The 20780-nt window shown below is 40.7% G+C and overlaps 1 protein-coding gene across 2 annotated transcripts; it reads right to left on the bottom strand.

The window, feature by feature from the left end:
* Nucleotides 1–2280: 2280 nt before the first annotated feature.
* On the bottom strand, nucleotides 2281–20652 carry pmm2 (phosphomannomutase 2). Of its 2 annotated transcripts, XM_055924186.1 has the most exons (9): nucleotides 20449–20652; nucleotides 14945–15056; nucleotides 13041–13117; nucleotides 12835–12926; nucleotides 12198–12297; nucleotides 12050–12125; nucleotides 10642–10757; nucleotides 2722–2862; nucleotides 2281–2663 (listed from the first exon to the last, which is right to left on the bottom strand). In XM_055924186.1, the coding sequence occupies exons 1-8, from the start codon at nucleotides 20518–20520 to the stop codon at nucleotides 2758–2760; spliced, it is 750 nt and encodes a 249-aa protein (XP_055780161.1). In that variant the 5' UTR covers nucleotides 20521–20652; the 3' UTR covers nucleotides 2281–2663; nucleotides 2722–2757. The 2 variants fall into 2 exon arrangements, with proteins under 2 accessions (XP_055780161.1, XP_055780160.1); XM_055924185.1 differs by having other exon boundaries at nucleotides 2281–2862.
* Between the last annotated feature and the right edge of the window lie 128 nt (nucleotides 20653–20780).

Raw genomic sequence — 20780 nt, 5'->3', positions numbered from 1 at the left:
ATATTAGACAGTGATCTAGTCGTATACATAAATACTCATAAACGTGACTAAAAAATATAGGGTGGACAGCGATTGATAGACAATTTAATTCTTAATACAATCGCTGATTTACATTTTTTAAATTATCCTTACTTTTCAATACAGTTTGCGCCAAGCGAAGCTACGTCTAACAAAATGGCGGCATTAGCGATTAACATTAACATTTATAACAGATTAACATTTTTCGACAGAAACACGATTTATCATAATAAATTGTTCTTACTTTGAGCTGTTCTTCCATCAGAATCTTGGGCAAAGAATCCTTTCTTGGGTCTAATCGTCTTTTGGTCGAAAGCTGTCCTCTTGCCATGTGGAAATGCCCACTGCGTTCGGCATGAACTGGAAACGTGCCCAGAGATTCAAAGGGTCTCAGAAATAAATGTCCCAAAATCGCACTAAACGGATATAAATTGCTATAAAACGGTTTAAATTAACTACCTTATGATGTTTTTAACACCTATTACAAGTAAAAACATGACCGGAGAAATATAACTGGCTACACTAATGCTTGGAAAAAGAGCAGGTCGGTGTCCACCGCGCGTCCGGCGCAGCTGGAAAAGAGTTCCTACCTACACGTTGATCTGTTTTATAGAGGCTGTGATTGCGCAATCGACTCCATTCAAAGCGTCATCACGTAAAGACATCCAGGGGAAGACGTAAGCAGTGTTAGTATCCTCATAACATTCACGGGGACCTTTAAACTGACTCCAGATCAGGGGCCAAGATGTGTGAAATCTGACTCCATGTCAGGGAAATTGCTGTAGAATGAGTTCTGTTCCACTCAGAGACAAAATTTCAACGGCTATAGAAACTAGAGACTGTTTTCTATCCAATAATAATAATAATATGCATATTGTACGAGCAAGAATTGAGTAGGAAGCCGTTTAAAAATTACACGATTTCCAGAAAAAGTGACAACAGCACCCCCTATCCCAATGAAGTTAATTGTTTAGTTGGCTACATTTAGAGCCTAACAGGAGTTGGGATTATGCCGGTTAATTGTTTAGTTGGCTACATTTAGAGCCTAACAGGAGTTGGGATTATGCCGGTTAATTGTTTAGTTAGCTACATTTAGAGCCTAACAGGAGTTGGGATTATGCCGGTTAATTGTTTAGTTGGCTACATTTAGAGCCTAACAGGAGTTGGGATTATGCCGGTTAATTGTTTAGTTGGCTACATTTAGAGCCTAACAGGAGTTGGGATTATGCCGGTTAATTGTTTAGTTGGCTACATTTAGAGCCTAACAGGAGTTGGGATTATGCCGGTTAATTGTTTAGTTGGCTACATTTAGAGCCTAACAGGAGTTGGGATTATGCCGGTTAATTGTTTAGTTGGCTACATTTAGAGCCTAACAGGAGTTGGGATTATGCCGGTTAATTGTTTAGTTGGCTACATTTAGAGCCTAACAGGAGTTGGGATTATGCCGGTTAATTGTTTAGTTGGCTACATTTAGAGCCTAACAGGAGTTGGGATTATGCCGAGTTAATTGTTTAGTTAGCTAGATGTCTAAACAAAACACTTTGCCAGATGTGATTACTTGACCCATCAAGTTAGCCGGTGTGGCTGGGGGTGATTACGGCCATCTATAGTATTACATCATCATGTCTAGACAATAGAGACCCATCCACTTAGCTAGATGTGAAGGAAATGCTATAGCCACATCTAGCTATCAATTTAGACCAGTAGCATCTAATAATTATAAAATATGTATGTATTTTTATATGGACACTATGAAAACATGCAAGTAACCATTACCACTGTACTGTTTACACCTTTTGTCTCCTGTTCATGTGAGAAATAAACAGATTAAGAGGGTGTGAACGATGCTGAATGGTTGGAGACAAAGAGGAGCTCTCCAGTAGGTACCAAAACATTCAAGGGCCATTTTCTAAAAAGTGGGGTTACAAGTTTATCAACTGCAGTGTACGGTCTACCATTTTCTAGCCCCGAGTCACTACTTTTATCCACTGTAAAAAACACCATTTCAAATGTTACTACATAAGACCGAATCGGGGCGGTCGGTCACATTTGTTAACCATCGGATAACATTGAGTTTAACACAACAGTCACTGGCTTCATTAATAAGTGCATCGATGATGTCGTCCCCAGTGACCGTACGTACATATCCCAACCAGAAGCCATGGAAAACAGGCAATATCCACATTGATTGGCACTGTATCAAAACATGTTTCAATCAAGGCAATAACCGTAAACTAATAATAATACCAGTTTTACTATTAATTTTAGGAGGGGGTTTCAATCAAATTTATTTATAAAGCCCTTTTTACAACAGCCGATGTCACAACGTGATACACAGAAACCCAGCCTAAAACCCACAAACAATGTAGATATAGTTGAACCAATAGCAGTTTTTCATGTTTCCATGAAGTGGATAAAGTTAATCATTTTATGTGCAGAAAGACACGGTTGGAAGAAGCTTCATTTCCCAGAGTTCCCAGCGGTCAGAACCATTCGTTTACAAAACAGGGGTGTCACCAAAGCAGTGTTATATGCATCAGGGAACTCCAAGATAACTTTCAAAGATGCAGTACAAGCTTTTTTAATTCACCGTTGGCCTAAATTCCATAAAGCCCTAATGATCACATGGTAGGGCAGGACGACAGGCTGTCTCTTTGGCACTTCACACATCTGGTTACTGCTGTGTGTCAGGCAGGACGACAGGCTGTCTCTCTGGCACTTCACACATCTGATGCTGTGTCAGTTGAAGAACAGGTCTTGACAGATACGCTGTGTATCTTCAGGGCAGGTGACTTCATGTCCGATTGTTCTGGGATCTGCATAGATCTCATAGTCGTTTCCTCCCTAAAGCACAACATTAATACATCATATCGTTTCCTCCCTAAAGCAGTGTCAACATTAATATATATCTATAACATGGTTGTTACCATAAAGTCATTATATATCTATAACATGGTCGTCATTATACATCTATAACATGGTTGTCATTATAAATCTATAACATGGTTGTCATTATAAATCTATAACATGGTTGTCATTATAAATCTATAACATGGTTGTCATTATAAATCTATAACATGGTTGTCATTATAAATCTATAACATGGTTGTCATTATAAATCTATAACATGGTTGTCATTATAAAGCTATAACATGGTTGTCATTATAAAGCTATAACATGGTTGTTACCATAAAGTCATTATAAAGCTATAAGATGGTTGTCATTATATATCTATAACATGGTTGTCATTATAAAGCCATAACATGGTTGTCATTAAATCTATAACATGGTTGTCATTATAAAGCTATAACATGGTTGTTACCATAAAGTCATTATAAAGCTATAAGATGGTTGTCATTATATATCTATAACATGGTTGTCATTATAAATCTATAACATGGTTGTTATTATAAAGCTATAACATGGTTGTTACCATAAAGTCATTATAAAGCTATAAGATGGTTGTCATTATATATCTATAACATGGTTGTCATTATAAATCTATAAAATGGTTGTTATTATAAATCTATAACATGGTTGTCATTATAACATGGTTGTCATTATAAATCTATAACATGGTTGTCATTATAAAGCGGTAACATGGTTGTCATTATAAATCTATAACATGGTTGTCATTATACATCTATAACATGGTTGTCATTATAAAGCTATAACATGGTTGTCATTATAAAGCTATAACATGGTTGTTATTATAAATCTATAACATGGTTGTCATTATATATCTATAACATGGTTGTCATTATAAATCTATAACATGGTTGTCATTATAAAGCGGTAACATGGTTGTCATTATAAATCTATAACATGGTTGTCATTATACATCTATAAGATGGTTGTCATTATATATCTATAACATGGTTGTCATTATAAATCTATAACATGGTTGTTATTATAAATCTATAACATGGTTGTCATTATAACATGGTTGTCATTATAAATCTATAACATGGTTGTCATTATAAATCTATAACATGGTTGTCATTAAATCTATAACATGGTCGTCATTATAAATCTATAACATGGTTGTCATTATAAATCTATAACATGGTCGTCATTATAAATCTGTAACATGGTCGTCATTATAAATCTGTAACATGGTCGTCATTATAAAGCTGTAACATGGTCGTCATTATAAATCTGTAACATGGTCGTCATTATAAATCTATAACATGGTTGTCATTATAAATCTATAACATGGTTGTCATTATAACATGGTTGTCATTATAAATCTATAACATGGTCGTCATTATAAATCTGTAACATGGTCGTCATTATAAATCTGTAACATGGTCGTCATTATAAATCTATAACATGGTCGTCATTATAAATCTATAACATGGTCGTCATTATAAATCTATAACATGGTCGTCATTATAAATCTATAACATGGTTGTCATTATAAATCTATAACATGGTCATCATTATAACATGGTCGTCATTATAAATCTGTAACATGGTCGTCATTATAAATCTATAACATGGTTGTCATTATAAATCTATAACATGGTTGTCATTTAAAAGCCGTAACATGGTTGTCATTATAAATCTATAACATGGTTGTCATTATAAATCTATAACATGGTTGTCATTATTTATTTATTTATTTATTTAACCTTTATTTAACCAGGTAGGCAAATTGAGAACACGTTCTCATTTACAATTGCGACCTGGCCAAGATAAAGCAAAGCAGTTCGACACATTCAACAACACATAGTTACACATGGAGTAAAAACAAACATATAGTCAATAATACAGTGAAAAAAATAAGTCTATATACAATGTGAGCAAGTGAGGTGAGATAAGGGAGGTGAAGGCAAACAGATATATGTATAAATAAATAAAATATAAAAAGGCCATGGAGGCGAAGTGAGTACAACAGAGCAAGTAAAATAAAAACTAAAAAAACACTGGAATGGTTGGTTTGCATTGGAAGAAAGTGCAAAGTAGAGACAGAAATAATGGGGTGCAAAGGAGCAAAATAAATTAATAAATAAATACAGTAGGTAAAGAGGTAGTTGTTTGGGCTAAATTGTAGATGGGTTATGTACAGGTGCAGTAATCTGTGAGCTGCTCTGACAGCTGGTGCTTAAAGCTAGTGAGGGAGATAGGTGTTTCCAGTTTCAGAGATTTTTGTAGTTCGTTCCAGTCATTGGCAGCAGAGAACTGGAAGGAGAGGCGTCCAAAGGAAGAATTGGTTTTGGGGGTGACTAGAGAGATATACCTGCTGGAGCGCGTGCTACAGGTAGGTGCTGCTATGGTGACCAGCGAGCTGAGATAAGGGGGGACTTTACCTAGCAGGGTCTTGTAGATGACCTGGAACCAGTGGGTTTGGCGACGAGTATGAAGCGAGGGCCAGCCAACGAGAGTGTACAGGTCGCAGTGGTGGGTAGTATATGGGGCTTTGGTGACAAAACGGATGGCACTGTGATAGACTGCATCCAATTTATTGAGTAGGGTTTTGGAGGCTATTTTGTAAATGACATCACCTAAGTCGAGGATTGGTAGGATGGTCAGTTTTACAAGGGTATGTTTGGCAGCATGAGTAAAGGATGCTTTGTTGCGGAATAGGAAGCCAATTCTAGATTTGACTTTGGATTGGAGATGTTTGATGTGGGTCTGGAAGGAGAGTTTACAGTCTAACCAGACACCTAGGTATTTGTAGTTGTCCACATATTCTAAGTCAGAGCCGTCCAAAGTAGTGATGTTGGACAGGCGGGCAGGAGCAGGCAGCGATCGGTTGAAGAGCATGCATTTGGTTTTACTTGTATTTAAGAGCAGTTGGAGGCCACGGAAGGAGAGTTGTATGGCATTGAAGCTCGCCTGGAGGGTTGTTAACACAGTGTCAAAAGAAGGGCCAGAAGTATACAGAATAGTGTCGTCTGCGTAGAGGTGGATCAGAGAATCACCAGCAGCAAGAGCGACATCATTGATGTAAACAGAGAAGAGAGTCGGTCCAAGAATTGAACCCTGTGGCACCCCCATAGAGACTGCCAGAGGCCCGGACAACAGACCCTCCGATTTGACACACTGAACTCTATCAGAGAAGTAGTTGGTGAACCAGGCGAGGCAATCATTAGAGAAACCAAGGCTGTCGAGTCTGCCAATGAGGATGTGGTGATTGACAGAGTCAAAAGCCTTGGCCAGGTCAATGAATACGGCTGCACAGTATTGTTTCCTATCGATGGCGGTTACGATATCGTTTATGACCTTGAGCGTGGCTGAGGTGCACCCATGACCAGCTCTGAAACCAGATTGCATAGCGGAGAAGGTGTGGTGTGATTCGAAATGGTCGGTAATCTGTTTGTTGACTTGGCTTTCGAAGACCTTAGAAAGGCAGGGTAGGATAGATATAGGTCTGTAGCAGTTAGGGTCAAGGGTGTCCCCCCCTTTGAAGAGGGGGATAACCGCAGCTGCTTTCCAATCTTTGGGGATCTCAGACGACACGAAAGAGAGGTTGAAGAGGCTAGTAATAGGGGTGGCAACAATTTCAGCAGATAGTTTTAGAAAGAAAGGGTCCAGATTATCTAGCCCGGCTGATTTGTAAGGGTCCAGATTTTGCAGCTCATTAAGAACATCAGCTGACTGAATTTGGGAGAAAGAGAAATGGGGAAGGCTTGGGCGAGTAGCAAAGGGGAGGGCAGTGCTGTTGTCCGGGGTAGGGGTAGCCAGGTGGAAAGCATGGCCAGCCGTAGAAAAATGCTTATTGAAATTCTCAATTATAGTGGATTTGTCGGTGGTGACAGTGTTTCCTATCTTCAGAGCGGTTGGAAGCTGGGAGGAGGTGTTCTTATTCTCCATGGACTTTACGGTGTTTATTATAAAGCTATAACATGGTTGTCATTATAACATGGTTGTCAATATAAATCCATAACATGGTTGTCATTATAAATCCATAACATGGTTGTCATTATAACATGGTTGTCAATATAAATCCATAACATGGTTGTCATTATAAATCCATAACATGGTTGTCATTATAAATCTATAACATGGTTGTCATTATAAAGCTATAACATGGTTGTCATTATAACATGGTCGTCATTATAAAGCTATAACATGGTTGTCATTATAAAGCTATAACATGGTTATCATTATAAAGCTATAACATGGTAACATGGTTATCATTATAAATCCATAACATGGTTGTCATTATAAATCCATACCATGGTTGTCATTATAACATGGTTGTCAATATAAATCCATAACATGGTTGTCATTATAAAGCTATAACATGGTCATCATTATAAAGCCATAACATGGTTATCATTATAAAGCTATAACATGGTAACATGGTTGTCATTATAAATCTATAACATGGTTGTCATTATAAAGTTATACCATGGTTGTCATTATAAAGTTATAACATGGTTGTCATTATAAAGTTATAACATGGTTGTCATAAAGTTATAACATGGTCGTCATTATAAATCTATAACATGGTTGTCATTATAAAGCGGTAACATGGTTGTCATTATAAATCTATAACATGGTTGTCATTAAATCTATAACATGGTTATCATTATAAAGCTATAACATGGTTGTCATTATAAATCTATAACATGGTCATCATTATAAAGCCATAACATGGTTATCATTATAAAGCTATAACATGGTCGTCATTATAAATCTATAACATGGTTGCCATTATAAAGCTATAACATGGTTGTCATTATAAATCTATAACATGGTTGTCATTATAACATGGTCGTCATTATAAAGCTATAACATGGTTGTCATTATAAATCTATAACATGGTTGTCATTATAACATGGTCGTCATTATAAATCTATAACATGGTTGTCATTATAAAGCTATAACATGGTTGTCATTATAACATGGTTGTCATTATAAAGCTATAACATGGTTGTCATTATAAAGCCATAACATGGTTGTCATTATAAAGCCATAACATGGTTGTCATTATAAAGCCATGACATGGTTGTCATTATAAAGCCATAACATGGTTGTCATTATAAAGCCATAACATGGTCGTCATTATAAAGCCATAACATGGTTGTCATTATAAATCTATAACATGGTTGTCATTATAACATGGTCGTCATTATAAAGCGGTAACATGGTTGTCATTATAAAGCTATAACATGGTTGTCATTATAACATGGTTGTCATTATAAAGCTATAACATGGTTGTCATTATAAAGCTATAACATGGTTGTCATTATAAAGCTATAACATGGTTGTCATTATAAATCTATAACATGGTTGTCATTATAACATGGTCGTCATTATACATCTATAACATGGTTGTCATTATAACATGGTTGTCATTATAAAGCTATAACATGGTTGTCATTATAAAGCTATAACATGGTTGTCATTATACATCTATAACATGGTTGTCATTATATATCTATAACATGGTCGTCATTATAACATGGTTGTCATTATAAAGCTATAACATGGTTGTCATTATAAAGCGGTAACATGGTTGTCATTATAAAGCGGTAACATGGTTGTCATTATAAAGCTATAACATGGTTGTCATTATAAAGCGGTAACATGGTTGTCATTATAAAGCATTAACATGGTTGTCATTAAATCTATAACATGGTTGTCATTATAAAGCGGTAACATGGTTGTCATTATAAAGCTATAACATGGTTGTCATTATAAAGCTATAACATGGTTGTCATTATAAAGCTATAACATGGTTGTCATTATAAAGCTATAACATGGTTGTCATTATAACATGGTTGTCATTATAAAGCTATAACATGGTTGTCATTATAAAGCTATAACATGGTTGTCATTAAATCTATAACATGGTTGTCATTATAAAGCTATAACATGGTTGTCATTATAAAGCTATAACATGGTTGTCATTATAACATGGTCGTCATTATAAAGCGGTAACATGGTTGTCATTATAAAGCTATAACATGGTTGTCATTATAACATGGTTGTCATTATAAAGCTATAACATGGTTGTCATTATAAAGCTATAACATGGTTGTCATTATAAAGCTATAACATGGTTGTCATTATACATCTATAACATGGTTGTCATTATATATCTATAACATGGTTGTCATTATAACATGGTCGTCATTATACATCTATAACATGGTTGTCATTATAACATGGTTGTCATTATAAAGCTATAACATGGTTGTCATTATAAAGCTATAACATGGTTGTCATTATACATCTATAACATGGTTGTCATTATAAAGCTATAACATGGTTGTCATTATAACATGGTTGTCATTATAAAGCTATAACATGGTTGTCATTATAAAGCTATAACATGGTTGTCATTATAAAGCTATAACATGGTTGTCATTATAAATCTATAACATGGTTGTCATTATAACATGGTCGTCATTATACATCTATAACATGGTTGTCATTATAACATGGTTGTCATTATAAAGCTATAACATGGTTGTCATTATAAAGCTATAACATGGTTGTCATTATACATCTATAACATGGTTGTCATTATATATCTATAACATGGTCGTCATTATAACATGGTTGTCATTATAAAGCTATAACATGGTTGTCATTATAAAGCGGTAACATGGTTGTCATTATAAAGCGGTAACATGGTTGTCATTATAAAGCTATAACATGGTTGTCATTATAAAGCGGTAACATGGTTGTCATTATAAAGCATTAACATGGTTGTCATTAAATCTATAACATGGTTGTCATTATAAAGCGGTAACATGGTTGTCATTATAAAGCTATAACATGGTTGTCATTATAAAGCTATAACATGGTTGTCATTATAAAGCTATAACATGGTTGTCATTATAAAGCTATAACATGGTTGTCATTATAACATGGTTGTCATTATAAAGCTATAACATGGTTGTCATTATAAAGCTATAACATGGTTGTCATTAAATCTATAACATGGTTGTCATTATAAAGCTATAACATGGTTGTCATTATAAAGCTATAACATGGTTGTCATTATAACATGGTCGTCATTATAAAGCGGTAACATGGTTGTCATTATAAAGCTATAACATGGTTGTCATTATAACATGGTTGTCATTATAAAGCTATAACATGGTTGTCATTATAAAGCTATAACATGGTTGTCATTATAAAGCTATAACATGGTTGTCATTATACATCTATAACATGGTTGTCATTATATATCTATAACATGGTTGTCATTATAACATGGTCGTCATTATACATCTATAACATGGTTGTCATTATAACATGGTTGTCATTATAAAGCTATAACATGGTTGTCATTATAAAGCTATAACATGGTTGTCATTATACATCTATAACATGGTTGTCATTATAAAGCTATAACATGGTTGTCATTATAACATGGTCATCATTATAAATCTATAACATGGTTGTCATTATAAATCTATAACATGGTTGTCATTATAAATCTATAACATGGTCATCATTATAAATCTATAACATGGTTGTCATTATAACATGGTCGTCATTATAAATCTATAACATGGTTATCATTATAAATCTATAACATGGTTGTCATTATACATCTATAACATGGTTATCATTATACATCTATAACATGGTTGTCATTATAACATGGTCGTCATTATAAAGCGGTAACATGGTCGTCATTATAAAGCTACTTACAGGTTTAGTTTTGTCTCCAAAGAAGTGTATGGTTTGATAGGAGTCCTTCTCTACCAGGCCCAGACAGTAACGCTTGTCCCAGCCCTCTGGGAAGACATCAAAACTGATCTGACCACCTGGAGGGAGAGAAGGAGGTTACAGGTCAGACCTATAGAGAAGTCTTTAGGGTTAGAGATCAGACTCACCTATAGAGAAGTCTTTAGGGTTAGAGGTCAGACTCACCTATAGAGAAGTCTTTAGGGTTAGAGGTCAGACTCACCTATAGAGAAGTCTTTAGGGTTAGAGATCAGACTCACCTATAGAGAAGTCTTTAGGGTTAGAGGTCAGACTCACCTATAGAGAAGTCTTTAGGGTTAGAGGTCAGACTCACCTATAGAGAAGTCTTTAGGATTAGAGGTCAGACTCACCTATAGAGAAGTCTTTAGGGTTAGAGGTCAGACTCACCTATAGAGAAGTCTTTAGGGTTAGAGGTCAGACTCACCTATAGAGAAGTCTTTAGGATTAGAGGTCAGACTCACCTATAGAGAAGTCTTTAGGGTTAGAGGTCAGACTCACCTATAGAGAAGTCTTTAGGGTTAGAGGTCAGACTCACCTATAGAGAAGTCTTTAGGGTTAGAGGTCAGACTCACCTATAGAGAAGGTCAGTCTTTAGGGTTAGAGGTCAGACTCACCTATAGAGAAATCCAGTCTTTAGGGTTAGAGGTCAGACTCACCTATAGAGAAATCCAGTCTTTAGGGTTAGAGGTCAGACTCACCTATAGAGAAGGTCAGTCCTTAGGGTAAGAGGTCAGGGGTTAGAGGCCAGACTCACCTATAGAGAAGGTCAGTCCTTAGGGTAAGAGGTAAGACTCACCTATAGAGAAGGTCAGTCCTTAGGGTAACAGGTAAGACTCACCTATAGAGAAGTCCAGTCTTTAGGGTTAGAGGCCAGACTCACCTATAGAGAAGGTCAGTCCTTAGGGTTAGAGGTCAGGGGTTAGAGGCCAGACTCACCTATAGAGAAGGTCAGTCCTTAGGGTAAGAGGTAAGACTCACCTATAGAGAAGTCCAGTCTTTAGGGTTAGAGGTCAGACTCACCTATAGAGAAGGTCAGTCCTTAGGGTAAGAGGTCAGACTCACCTATAGAGAAATCCAGTCTTTAGGGTTAGAGGTAAGACTCACCTATAGAGAAATCCAGTCTTTAGGGTTAGAGGTCAGACTCACCTATAGAGAAGTCTTTAGGGTAAGAGGTCAGACTCACCTATAGAGAAATCCAGTCTTTAGGGTTAGAGGTAAGACTCACCTATAGAGAAATCCAGTCTTTAGGGTTAGAGGTCAGACTCACCTATAGAGAAGGTCAGTCCTTAGGGTAAGAGGTCAGACTCACCTATAGAGAAGTCCAGTCTTTAGGGTTAGAGGTCAGACTCACCTATAGAGAAGGTCAGTCCTTTGCCTTTAAACTCCTCCTGAAGAACGGCAACAAACTTCTCTCTGATTCGTTCTTTCTGTTGAGAGACAGCTGTCAATCAAAGTGAGCTAAGGACACAGACTGACAGACAGACATCGTCCCTCCATACTTGGTCCAGCTGGTAGAACTCCATCCTCTCCTCCTGACTGCAGCTCCGCCCGACAGGTGACACGTTCAACATTCCATTACGGAACTCTATAAACGTCCCCCTGAGGAGACACAGAGGTGGGGTGAGAGATGGGGTGAGAGACAGTGTGTACCTCTTCCTGGGTAGTGTAATCTTGGCCAGGTAGTTGAGACAGACAGAGATGGTGTGAGAGAGAGAGAGAGACAGTGTGTACCTCTTCCTGGGTAGTGTAATCTTGGCCAGGTAGTTGAGACAGACAGAGATGGTGTGAGAGAGAGAGAGACAGTGTGTACCTCTTCCTGGGTAGTGTAATCTTGGCCAGGTAGTTGAGACAGACAGAGATGGTGTGAGAGAGAGAGAGAGAGTGTGTACCTCTTCCTGGGTAGTGTAATCTTGGCCAGGTAGTTGAGACAGACAGAGATGGTGTGAGAGAGAGAGAGAGACAGTGTGTACCTCTTCCTGGGTAGTGTAATCTTGGCCAGGTAGTTGAGACAGACAGAGATGGTGTGAGAGAGAGAGAGAGAGACAGTGTGTACCTCTTCCTGGGTAGTGTAATCTTGGCCAGGTAGTTGAGACAGACAGAGATGGTGTGAGAGAGAGAGAGAGAGACAGTGTGTACCTCTTCCTGGGTAGTGTAATCTTGGCCAGGTAGTTGAGACAGAAGTTGATGAAGTCTTGAAGAAGATCCTCCCCCATGTACGCCTGGATACTCTGAAACAACCAATCACAGCCCTGGATCCTCTGAAACAACCAGTGACTACAACGTGTCCATCTTGGTCAATAAACCACGTGGGAGCGTCAAAAGGTTAGAGGTCAGGCTCTTACCTGTACTGCTACCAGCTGGCCGTTCTGATAGGCCACCAGTCCGTTTTCAGCAAACAGGTAGTCCACCTTCTCCACCACTACGACACACAAATACATATATCAGTACACCGTGTGTGTGTGTGTGTGTGTGTGTGTGTGTGTGTGTGTGTCTGCGTGTCTGCGTGTGTGCGTGTGTGCGTGTGTGTGTGTTCATTGATAGTATTGATTAGGCCTGGCATTCTGATAGTATTGATTAGGCCTGTCAGATCCCAGCTATATACAGGGCATTCTGATAGTATTGATTAGGCCTGTCAGATCCCAGCTATATACAGGGCATTCTGATAGTATTGATTAGGCCTGTCAGATCCCAGCTATATACAGGGCATTCTGATAGTATTGATTAGGCCTGTCAGATCCCAGCTATATACAGGGCATTCTGATAGTATTGATTAGGCCTGTCAGATCCCAGCTATATACAGGGCATTCTGATAGTATTGATTAGGCCTGGCATTCTGATAGTATTGATTAGGCCTGTCATTCTGATAGTATTGATTAGGCCTGTCAGATCCCAGCTATATACAGGGCATTCTGATAGTATTGATTAGGCCTGTCAGATCCCAGCTATATACAGGGCATTCTGATAGTATTGATTAGGCCTGGCATTCTGATAGTATTGATTAGGCCTGTCATTCTGATAGTATTGATTAGGCCTGTCAGATCCCAGCTATATACAGGGCATTCTGATAGTATTGATTAGGCCTGTCAGATCCCAGCTATATACAGGGCATTCTGATAGTATTGATTAGGCCTGTCAGATCCCAGCTATATACAGGGCATTCTGATAGTATTGATTAGGCCTGGCATTCTGATAGTATTGATTAGGCCTGTCATTCTGATAGTATTGATTAGACCTGTCATTCTGATAGTATTGATTAGACCTGTCATTCTGATAGTATTGATTAGGCCTGTCAGATCCCAGCTATATACAGGGCATTCTGATAGTATTGATTAGACCTGTCATTCTGATAGTATTGATTAGACCTGTCATTCTGATAGTATTGATTAGACCTGTCATTCTGATAGTATTGATTAGGCCTGTCAGATCACATCTATATACAGGGCATTCTGATAGTATTGATTAGGCCTGTCAGATCACAGCTATATACAGGGCATTCTGATAGTATTGATTGAACCCCCTCCCTCCCTCCCTCCCTCCCAGACACACCTTAACCCCCTCCCTTCCTCCCTCCCTCCCAGACACACCTTAACCCCCTCCCTCCCTCCCAGACACACCTTAACCCCCTCCCTCCCTCCCAGACACACCTTAACCCCCTCCCTTCCTCCCTCCCTCCCAGACACACCTTAACCCCCTCCCTCCCTCCCAGACACACCTTAACCCCCTCCCTCCCAGACACACCTTAACCCCCTCCCTTCCTCCCTCCCTCCCAGACACACCTTAACCCCCTGCCTCCCAGACACACCTTAACCCCCTCCCTGCCTCCCAGACACACCTTAACCCCCCCCCTCCCAGACACACCTTAACCCCCTCCCTTCCTCCCTCCTTCCCAGACACACCTTAACCCCCTGCCTCCCTCCCAGACACACCTTAACCCCCTCCCTCCCTCCCAGACACACCTTAACCCCCTCCCTCCCTCCCAGACACACCTTAACCCCCTCCCTCCCTCCTAGACACACCTTAACCCCCTCCCTCCCTCCCAGACACACCTTAACCCCCTCCCTCCCTCCCAGACACACCTTAACCCCCTCCCTCCCTCCCAGACACACCTTAACCCCCTCCCTCCCAGACACACCTTAACCCCCTGCCTCCCAGACACACCTTAACCCCCCCCCCCCCTCCCAGACACACCTTAACCCCCCCCCCCCCTCCCAGACACACCTTAACCCCCTCCCTCCCAGACACTCACCATCATCTCCCAGTTGTTCTTTGATCTTGACGAAGTCCGACCCCCCCACCACGCCGACTCTAACACGCCGCCGCAGACGCTGGAGGAAGTCATCCATCCCGGGAGTCACCCTCTGAAACACACCGATACACCTCAGTACACTGTGGTACAACAACCAAGTCACCCTCTGAAACACACCTCAGTACACTGTGGTACAACAACCAAGTCACCCTCTGAAACACACCGATACACCTCAGTACACTGTGCTGCAACAACCAAGTCACCCTCTGAAACACACCGATACACCTCAGTACACTGTGGTACAACAACCAAGTCACCCTCTGAAACACACCTCAGTACACTGTGGTACAACAACCAAGTCACCCTCTGAAACACACCTCAGTACACTGTGGTACAACAACCAAGTCACCCTCTGAAACACACCTCAGTACACTGTGGTACAACAACCAAGTCACCCTCTGAAACACACCTCAGTACACTGTGCTACAACAACCAAGTCACCCTCTGAAACACACCTCAGTACACTGTGGTACAACAACCAAGTCACCCTCTGAAACACACCGATACACCTCAGTACACTGTGGTACAACAACCAAGTCACCCTCTGAAACACACCTCAGTACACTGTGGTACAACAACCAAGTCACCCTCTGAAACACACCGATACACCTCAGTACACTGTGGTACAACAACCAAGTCACCCTCTGAAACACACCGATACACCTCAGTACACTGTGGTACAACAACCAAGTCACCCTCTGAAACACACCGATACACCTCAGTACACTGTGGTACAACAACCAAGTCACCCTCTGAAACACACCGATACACCTCAGTACACTGTGGTACAACAACCAAGTCACCCTCTGAAACACACCTCAGTACACTGTGCTACAACAACCAAGTCACCCTCTGAAACACACCGATACACCTCAGTACACTGTGGTACAACAACCAAGTCACCCTCTGAAACACACCGATACACCTCAGTACACTGTGGTACACCAACCAAGTCACCCTCTGAAACACACCGATACACCTCAGTACACTGTGGTACAACAACCAAGTCACCCTCTGAAACACACCGATACACCTCAGTACACTGTGGTACAACAACCAAGTCACCCTCTGAAACACACCGATACACCTCAGTACACTGTGGTACAACAACCAAGTCACCCTCTGAAACACACCGATACACCTCAGTACACTGTGGTACAACAACCAAGTCACCCTCTGAAACACACCGATACACCTCAGTACACTGTGGTACAACAACCAAGTCACCCTCTGAAACACACCTCAGTACACTGTGGTACAACAACCAAGTCACCCTCTGAAACACACCGATACACCTCAGTACACTGTGCTGCAACAACCAAGTCACCCTCTGAAACACACCGATACACCTCAGTACACTGTGGTACAACAACCAAGTCACCCTCTGAAACACACCGATACACCTCAGTACACTGTGGTACAACAACCAAGTCACCCTCTGAAACACACCTCAGTACACTGTGGTACAACAACCAAGTCACCCTCTGAAACACACCTCAGTACACTGTGGTACAACAACCAAGTCACCCTCTGAAACACACCTCAGTACACTGTGGTACAACAACCAAGTCACCCTCTGAAACACACCTCAGTACACTGTGGTACAACAACCAAGTCACCCTCTGAAACACACCTCAGTACACTGTGGTACAACAACCAAGTCACCCTCTGAAACACACCGATACACCTCAGTACACTGTGCTGCAACAACCAAGTCACCCTCTGAAACACACCTCAGTACACTGTGGTACAACAACCAAGTCACCCTCTGAAACACACCTCAGTACACTGTGGTACAACAACCAAGTCACCCTCTGAAACACACCTCAGTACACTGTGGTACAACAACCAAGTCACCCTCTGAAACACACCTCAGTACACTGTGGTACAACAACCAAGTCACCCTCTGAAACACACCGATACACCTCAGTACACTGTGGTACAACAACCAAGTCACCCTCTGAAACACACCTCAGTACACTGTGGTACAACAACCAAGTCACCCTCTGAAACACACCTCAGTACACTGTGGTAAAACAACCAAGTCACCCTCTGAAACACACCTCAGTGAACACGGTTCATTACCCCGTTTTACCTGTCTATGAGTTATTCAGGGTTAGTGAACACGGTCCATTACCCCGTTTTACCTGTCTATGAGTTATTCAGGGTTAGTGAACACGGTTCATTACCCCGTTTTACCTGTCTATGAGTTATTCAGGGTTAGTGAACACGGTCCATTACCCCGTTTTACCTGTCTATGAGTTATTCAGGGTTAGTGAACACGGTTCATTACCCCGTTTTACCTGTCTATGAGTTATTCAGGGTTAGTGAACACGGTTCATTACCCCGTTTTACCTGTCTATGAGTTATTCAGGGTTAGTGAACACGGTTCATTACCCCGTTTTACCTGTCTATGAGTTATTCAGGGTTAGTGAACACGGTTCATTACCCCGTTTTACCTGTCTGAGTTATTCAGGGTTAGTGACCACGGTTCATTACCCCGTTTTACCTGTCTATGAGTTATTCAGGGTTAGTGAACACGGTTCATACCCAGTTTTACCTGTCTATGAGTTTTTCAGGGTTAGTGACCACGGTTCATTACCCCATTTTACCTGTCTATGAGTTATTCAGGGTTAGTGAACACGGTTCATTACCCCGTTTTACCTGTCTATGAGTTATTCAGGGTTAGTGAACACGGTTCATTACCCCGTTTTACCTGTCTATGAGTTATTCAGGGTTAGTGACCACGGTTCATTACCCCGTTTTACCTGTCTATGAGTTATTCAGGGTTAGTGAACACGGTTCATTACCCCGTTTTACCTGTCTTGAGTTATTCAGGGTTAGTGAACACGGTCCATTACCCCGTTTTACCTGTCTATGAGTTATTCAGGGTTAGTGAACACGGTTCATTACCCCGTTTTACCTGTCTATGAGTTATTCAGGGTTAGTGACCACGGTTCATTACCCCGTTTTACCTGTCTATGAGTTATTCAGGGTTAGTGACCACGGTTCATTACCCCGTTTTACCTGTCTATGAGTTATTCAGGGTTAGTGAACACGGTTCATTACCCCGTTTTACCTGTCTATGAGTTATTCAGGGTTAGTGACCACGGTTCATTACCCCGTTTTACCTGTCTATGAGTTATTCAGGGTTAGTGAACACGGTTCATTACCCCGTTTTACCTGTCTATGAGTTATTCAGGGTTAGTGAACACGGTTCATTACCCCGTTTTACCTGTCTATGAGTTATTCAGGGTTAGTGAACACGGTCCATTACCCCGTTTTACCTGTCTATGAGTTATTCAGGGTTAGTGAACACGGTTCATTACCCCGTTTTACCTGTCTATGAGTTATTCAGGGTTAGTGAACACGGTTCATTACCCCGTTTTACCTGTCTATGAGTTATTCAGGGTTAGTGAACACGGTTCATTACCCCGTTTTACCTGTCTATGAGTTATTCAGGGTTAGTGAACACGGTTCATTACCCCGTTTTACCTGTCTGAGTTATTCAGGGTTAGTGACCACGGTTCATTACCCCGTTTTACCTGTCTATGAGTTATTCAGGGTTAGTGAACACGGTTCATTACCCCGTTTTACCTGTCTATGAGTTATTCAGGGTTAGTGACCACGGTTCATTACCCCGTTTTACCTGTCTATGAGTTATTCAGGGTTAGTGAACACGGTTCATTACCCCGTTTTACCTGTCTATGAGTTATTCAGGGTTAGTGAACACGGTTCATTACCCCGTTTTACCTGTCTGAGTTATTCAGGGTTAGTGACCACGGTTCATTACCCCGTTTTACCTGTCTATGAGTTATTCAGGGTTAGTGAACACGGTTCATTACCCCGTTTTACCTGTCTTGAGTTATTCAGGGTTAGTGAACACGGTCCATTACCCCGTTTTACCTGTCTATGAGTTATTCAGGGTTAGTGAACACGGTTCATTACCCCGTTTTACCTGTCTATGAGTTATTCAGGGTTAGTGAACACGGTTCATTACCCCGTTTTACCCGTCTATGAGTTATTCAGGGTTAGTGAACACGGTTCATTACCCCGTTTTACCCGTCTATGAGTTATTCAGGGTTAGTGAACACGGTTCATTACCCCGTTTTACCTGTCTATGAGTTATTCAGGGTTAGTGAACACGGTTCATTACCCCGTTTTACCTGTCTATGAGTTATTCAGGGTTAGTGAACACGGTTCATTACCCCGTTTTACCTGTCTATGAGTTATTCAGGGTTAGTGAACACGGTTCATTACCCCGTTTTACCCGTCTATGAGTTATTCAGGGTTAGTGAACACGGTTCATTACCCCGTTTTACCTGTCTGAGTTATTCAGGGTTAGTGAACACGGTTCATTACCCCGTTTTACCTGTCTATGAGTTATTCAGGGTTAGTGACCACGGTTCATTACCCCGTTTTACCTGTCTATGAGTTATTCAGGGTTAGTGAACATGGTTCATTACCCCGTTTTACCTGTCTATGAGTTATTCAGGGTTAGTGACCACGGTTCATTACCCCGTTTTACCTGTCTATGAGTTATTCAGGGTTAGTGAACACGGTTCATTACCCCGTTTTACCTGTCTATGAGTTATTCAGGGTTAGTGAACACGGTTCATTACCCCGTTTTACCCGTCTATGAGTTATTCAGGGTTAGTGAACACGGTTCATTACCCCGTTTTACCCGTCTATGAGTTATTCAGGGTTAGTGAACACGGTTCATTACCCCGTTTTACCCGTCTATGAGTTATTCAGGGTTAGTGAACACGGTTCATTACCCCGTTTTACCCGTCTATGAGTTATTCAGGGTTAGTGAACACGGTTCATTACCCCGTTTTACCCGTCTATGAGTTATTCAGGGTTAGTGAACACGGTTCATTACCCCGTTTTACCCGTCTATGAGTTATTCAGGGTTAGTGAACACGGTTCATTACCCCGTTTTACCCGTCTATGAGTTATTCAGGGTTAGTGAACACGGTTCATTACCCCGTTTTACCCGTCTATGAGTTATTCAGGGTTAGTGAACACGGTTCATTACCCCGTTTTACCTGTCTATGAGTTATTCAGGGTTAGTGAACACGGTTCATTACCCCGTTTTACCTGTCTATGAGTTATTCAGGGTTAGTGAACACGGTTCATTACCCCGTTTTACCTGTCTGAGTTATTCAGGGTTAGTGAACACGGTTCATTACCCCGTTTTACCTGTCTATGAGTTATTCAGGGTTAGTGAACACGGTTCTATTCCTTAAGCCGTTCTGCAACAGAAACGGTTTACTCCAAACGGAAAACGTTACGCAAAGAAAACGAGTTTATATTGGACAAATTGCTGGTCGGTGTGAACTAACGTTAACGTTGGGTTATTCTAGCTGTCTGTTATGTTATTGGACTGTAGAAGGGGATCTATCGTTAGCAGTTACCGTAGGAACCGTCGTTGGTCTACTTACCTGCCGGGCGGCAGTCAGCGTCCCGTCCACATCGAAGAGACACAGCGTCGTGGTGTCGACAGCTTCACTCATCTTGTCCGGAGTAAATTACGCCAGACGGTGTTGGAGGACTAGTTATTCACCGTCATGGGACACAGAGGATGGACACCTGATATGAAGGCGGAAGAGACTAGTGGACGGACTGCAACGTCATCTGTGCTCTGTGTATACGGAAGTACAGTCGCTTTGTCCAATCACATCGCGCTGTGGGCGTGGCTTTGTAACGCTCGTCTTGTACGTTCGGGGAACGTCAAATATTTAGTTATTAGCCTAAACATTAAATACTGAATTAT

The sequence above is a fragment of the Salvelinus fontinalis genome, chromosome 5 (genome assembly GCF_029448725.1).
Source record: "Salvelinus fontinalis isolate EN_2023a chromosome 5, ASM2944872v1, whole genome shotgun sequence".
Classification (NCBI taxonomy): domain Eukaryota; kingdom Metazoa; phylum Chordata; class Actinopteri; order Salmoniformes; family Salmonidae; genus Salvelinus; species Salvelinus fontinalis.
The sequence above is the reverse complement of the archived record's forward strand: the minus strand, read 5'-3'. Positions and strand labels throughout refer to the sequence as shown.

Excerpts from the sequence above, each read along its gene's own strand:
- pmm2 (XM_055924185.1), bottom strand. The coding sequence starts at position 20,520 with ATGAGTGAAGCTGTCGACACCACGACGCTGTGTCTCTTCGATGTGGAC. Across the intron at positions 12,126-12,197 it reads AGTTCTACCAGCTGGACCAA|AAAGAACGAATCAGAGAGAA; the intron begins GTATGGAGGGAC and ends GTCTCTCAACAG. Across the intron at positions 2,863-10,641 it reads TTGGAGACAAAACTAAACCT|GGAGGAAACGACTATGAGAT; the intron begins GTAAGTAGCTTT and ends GTTGTGCTTTAG.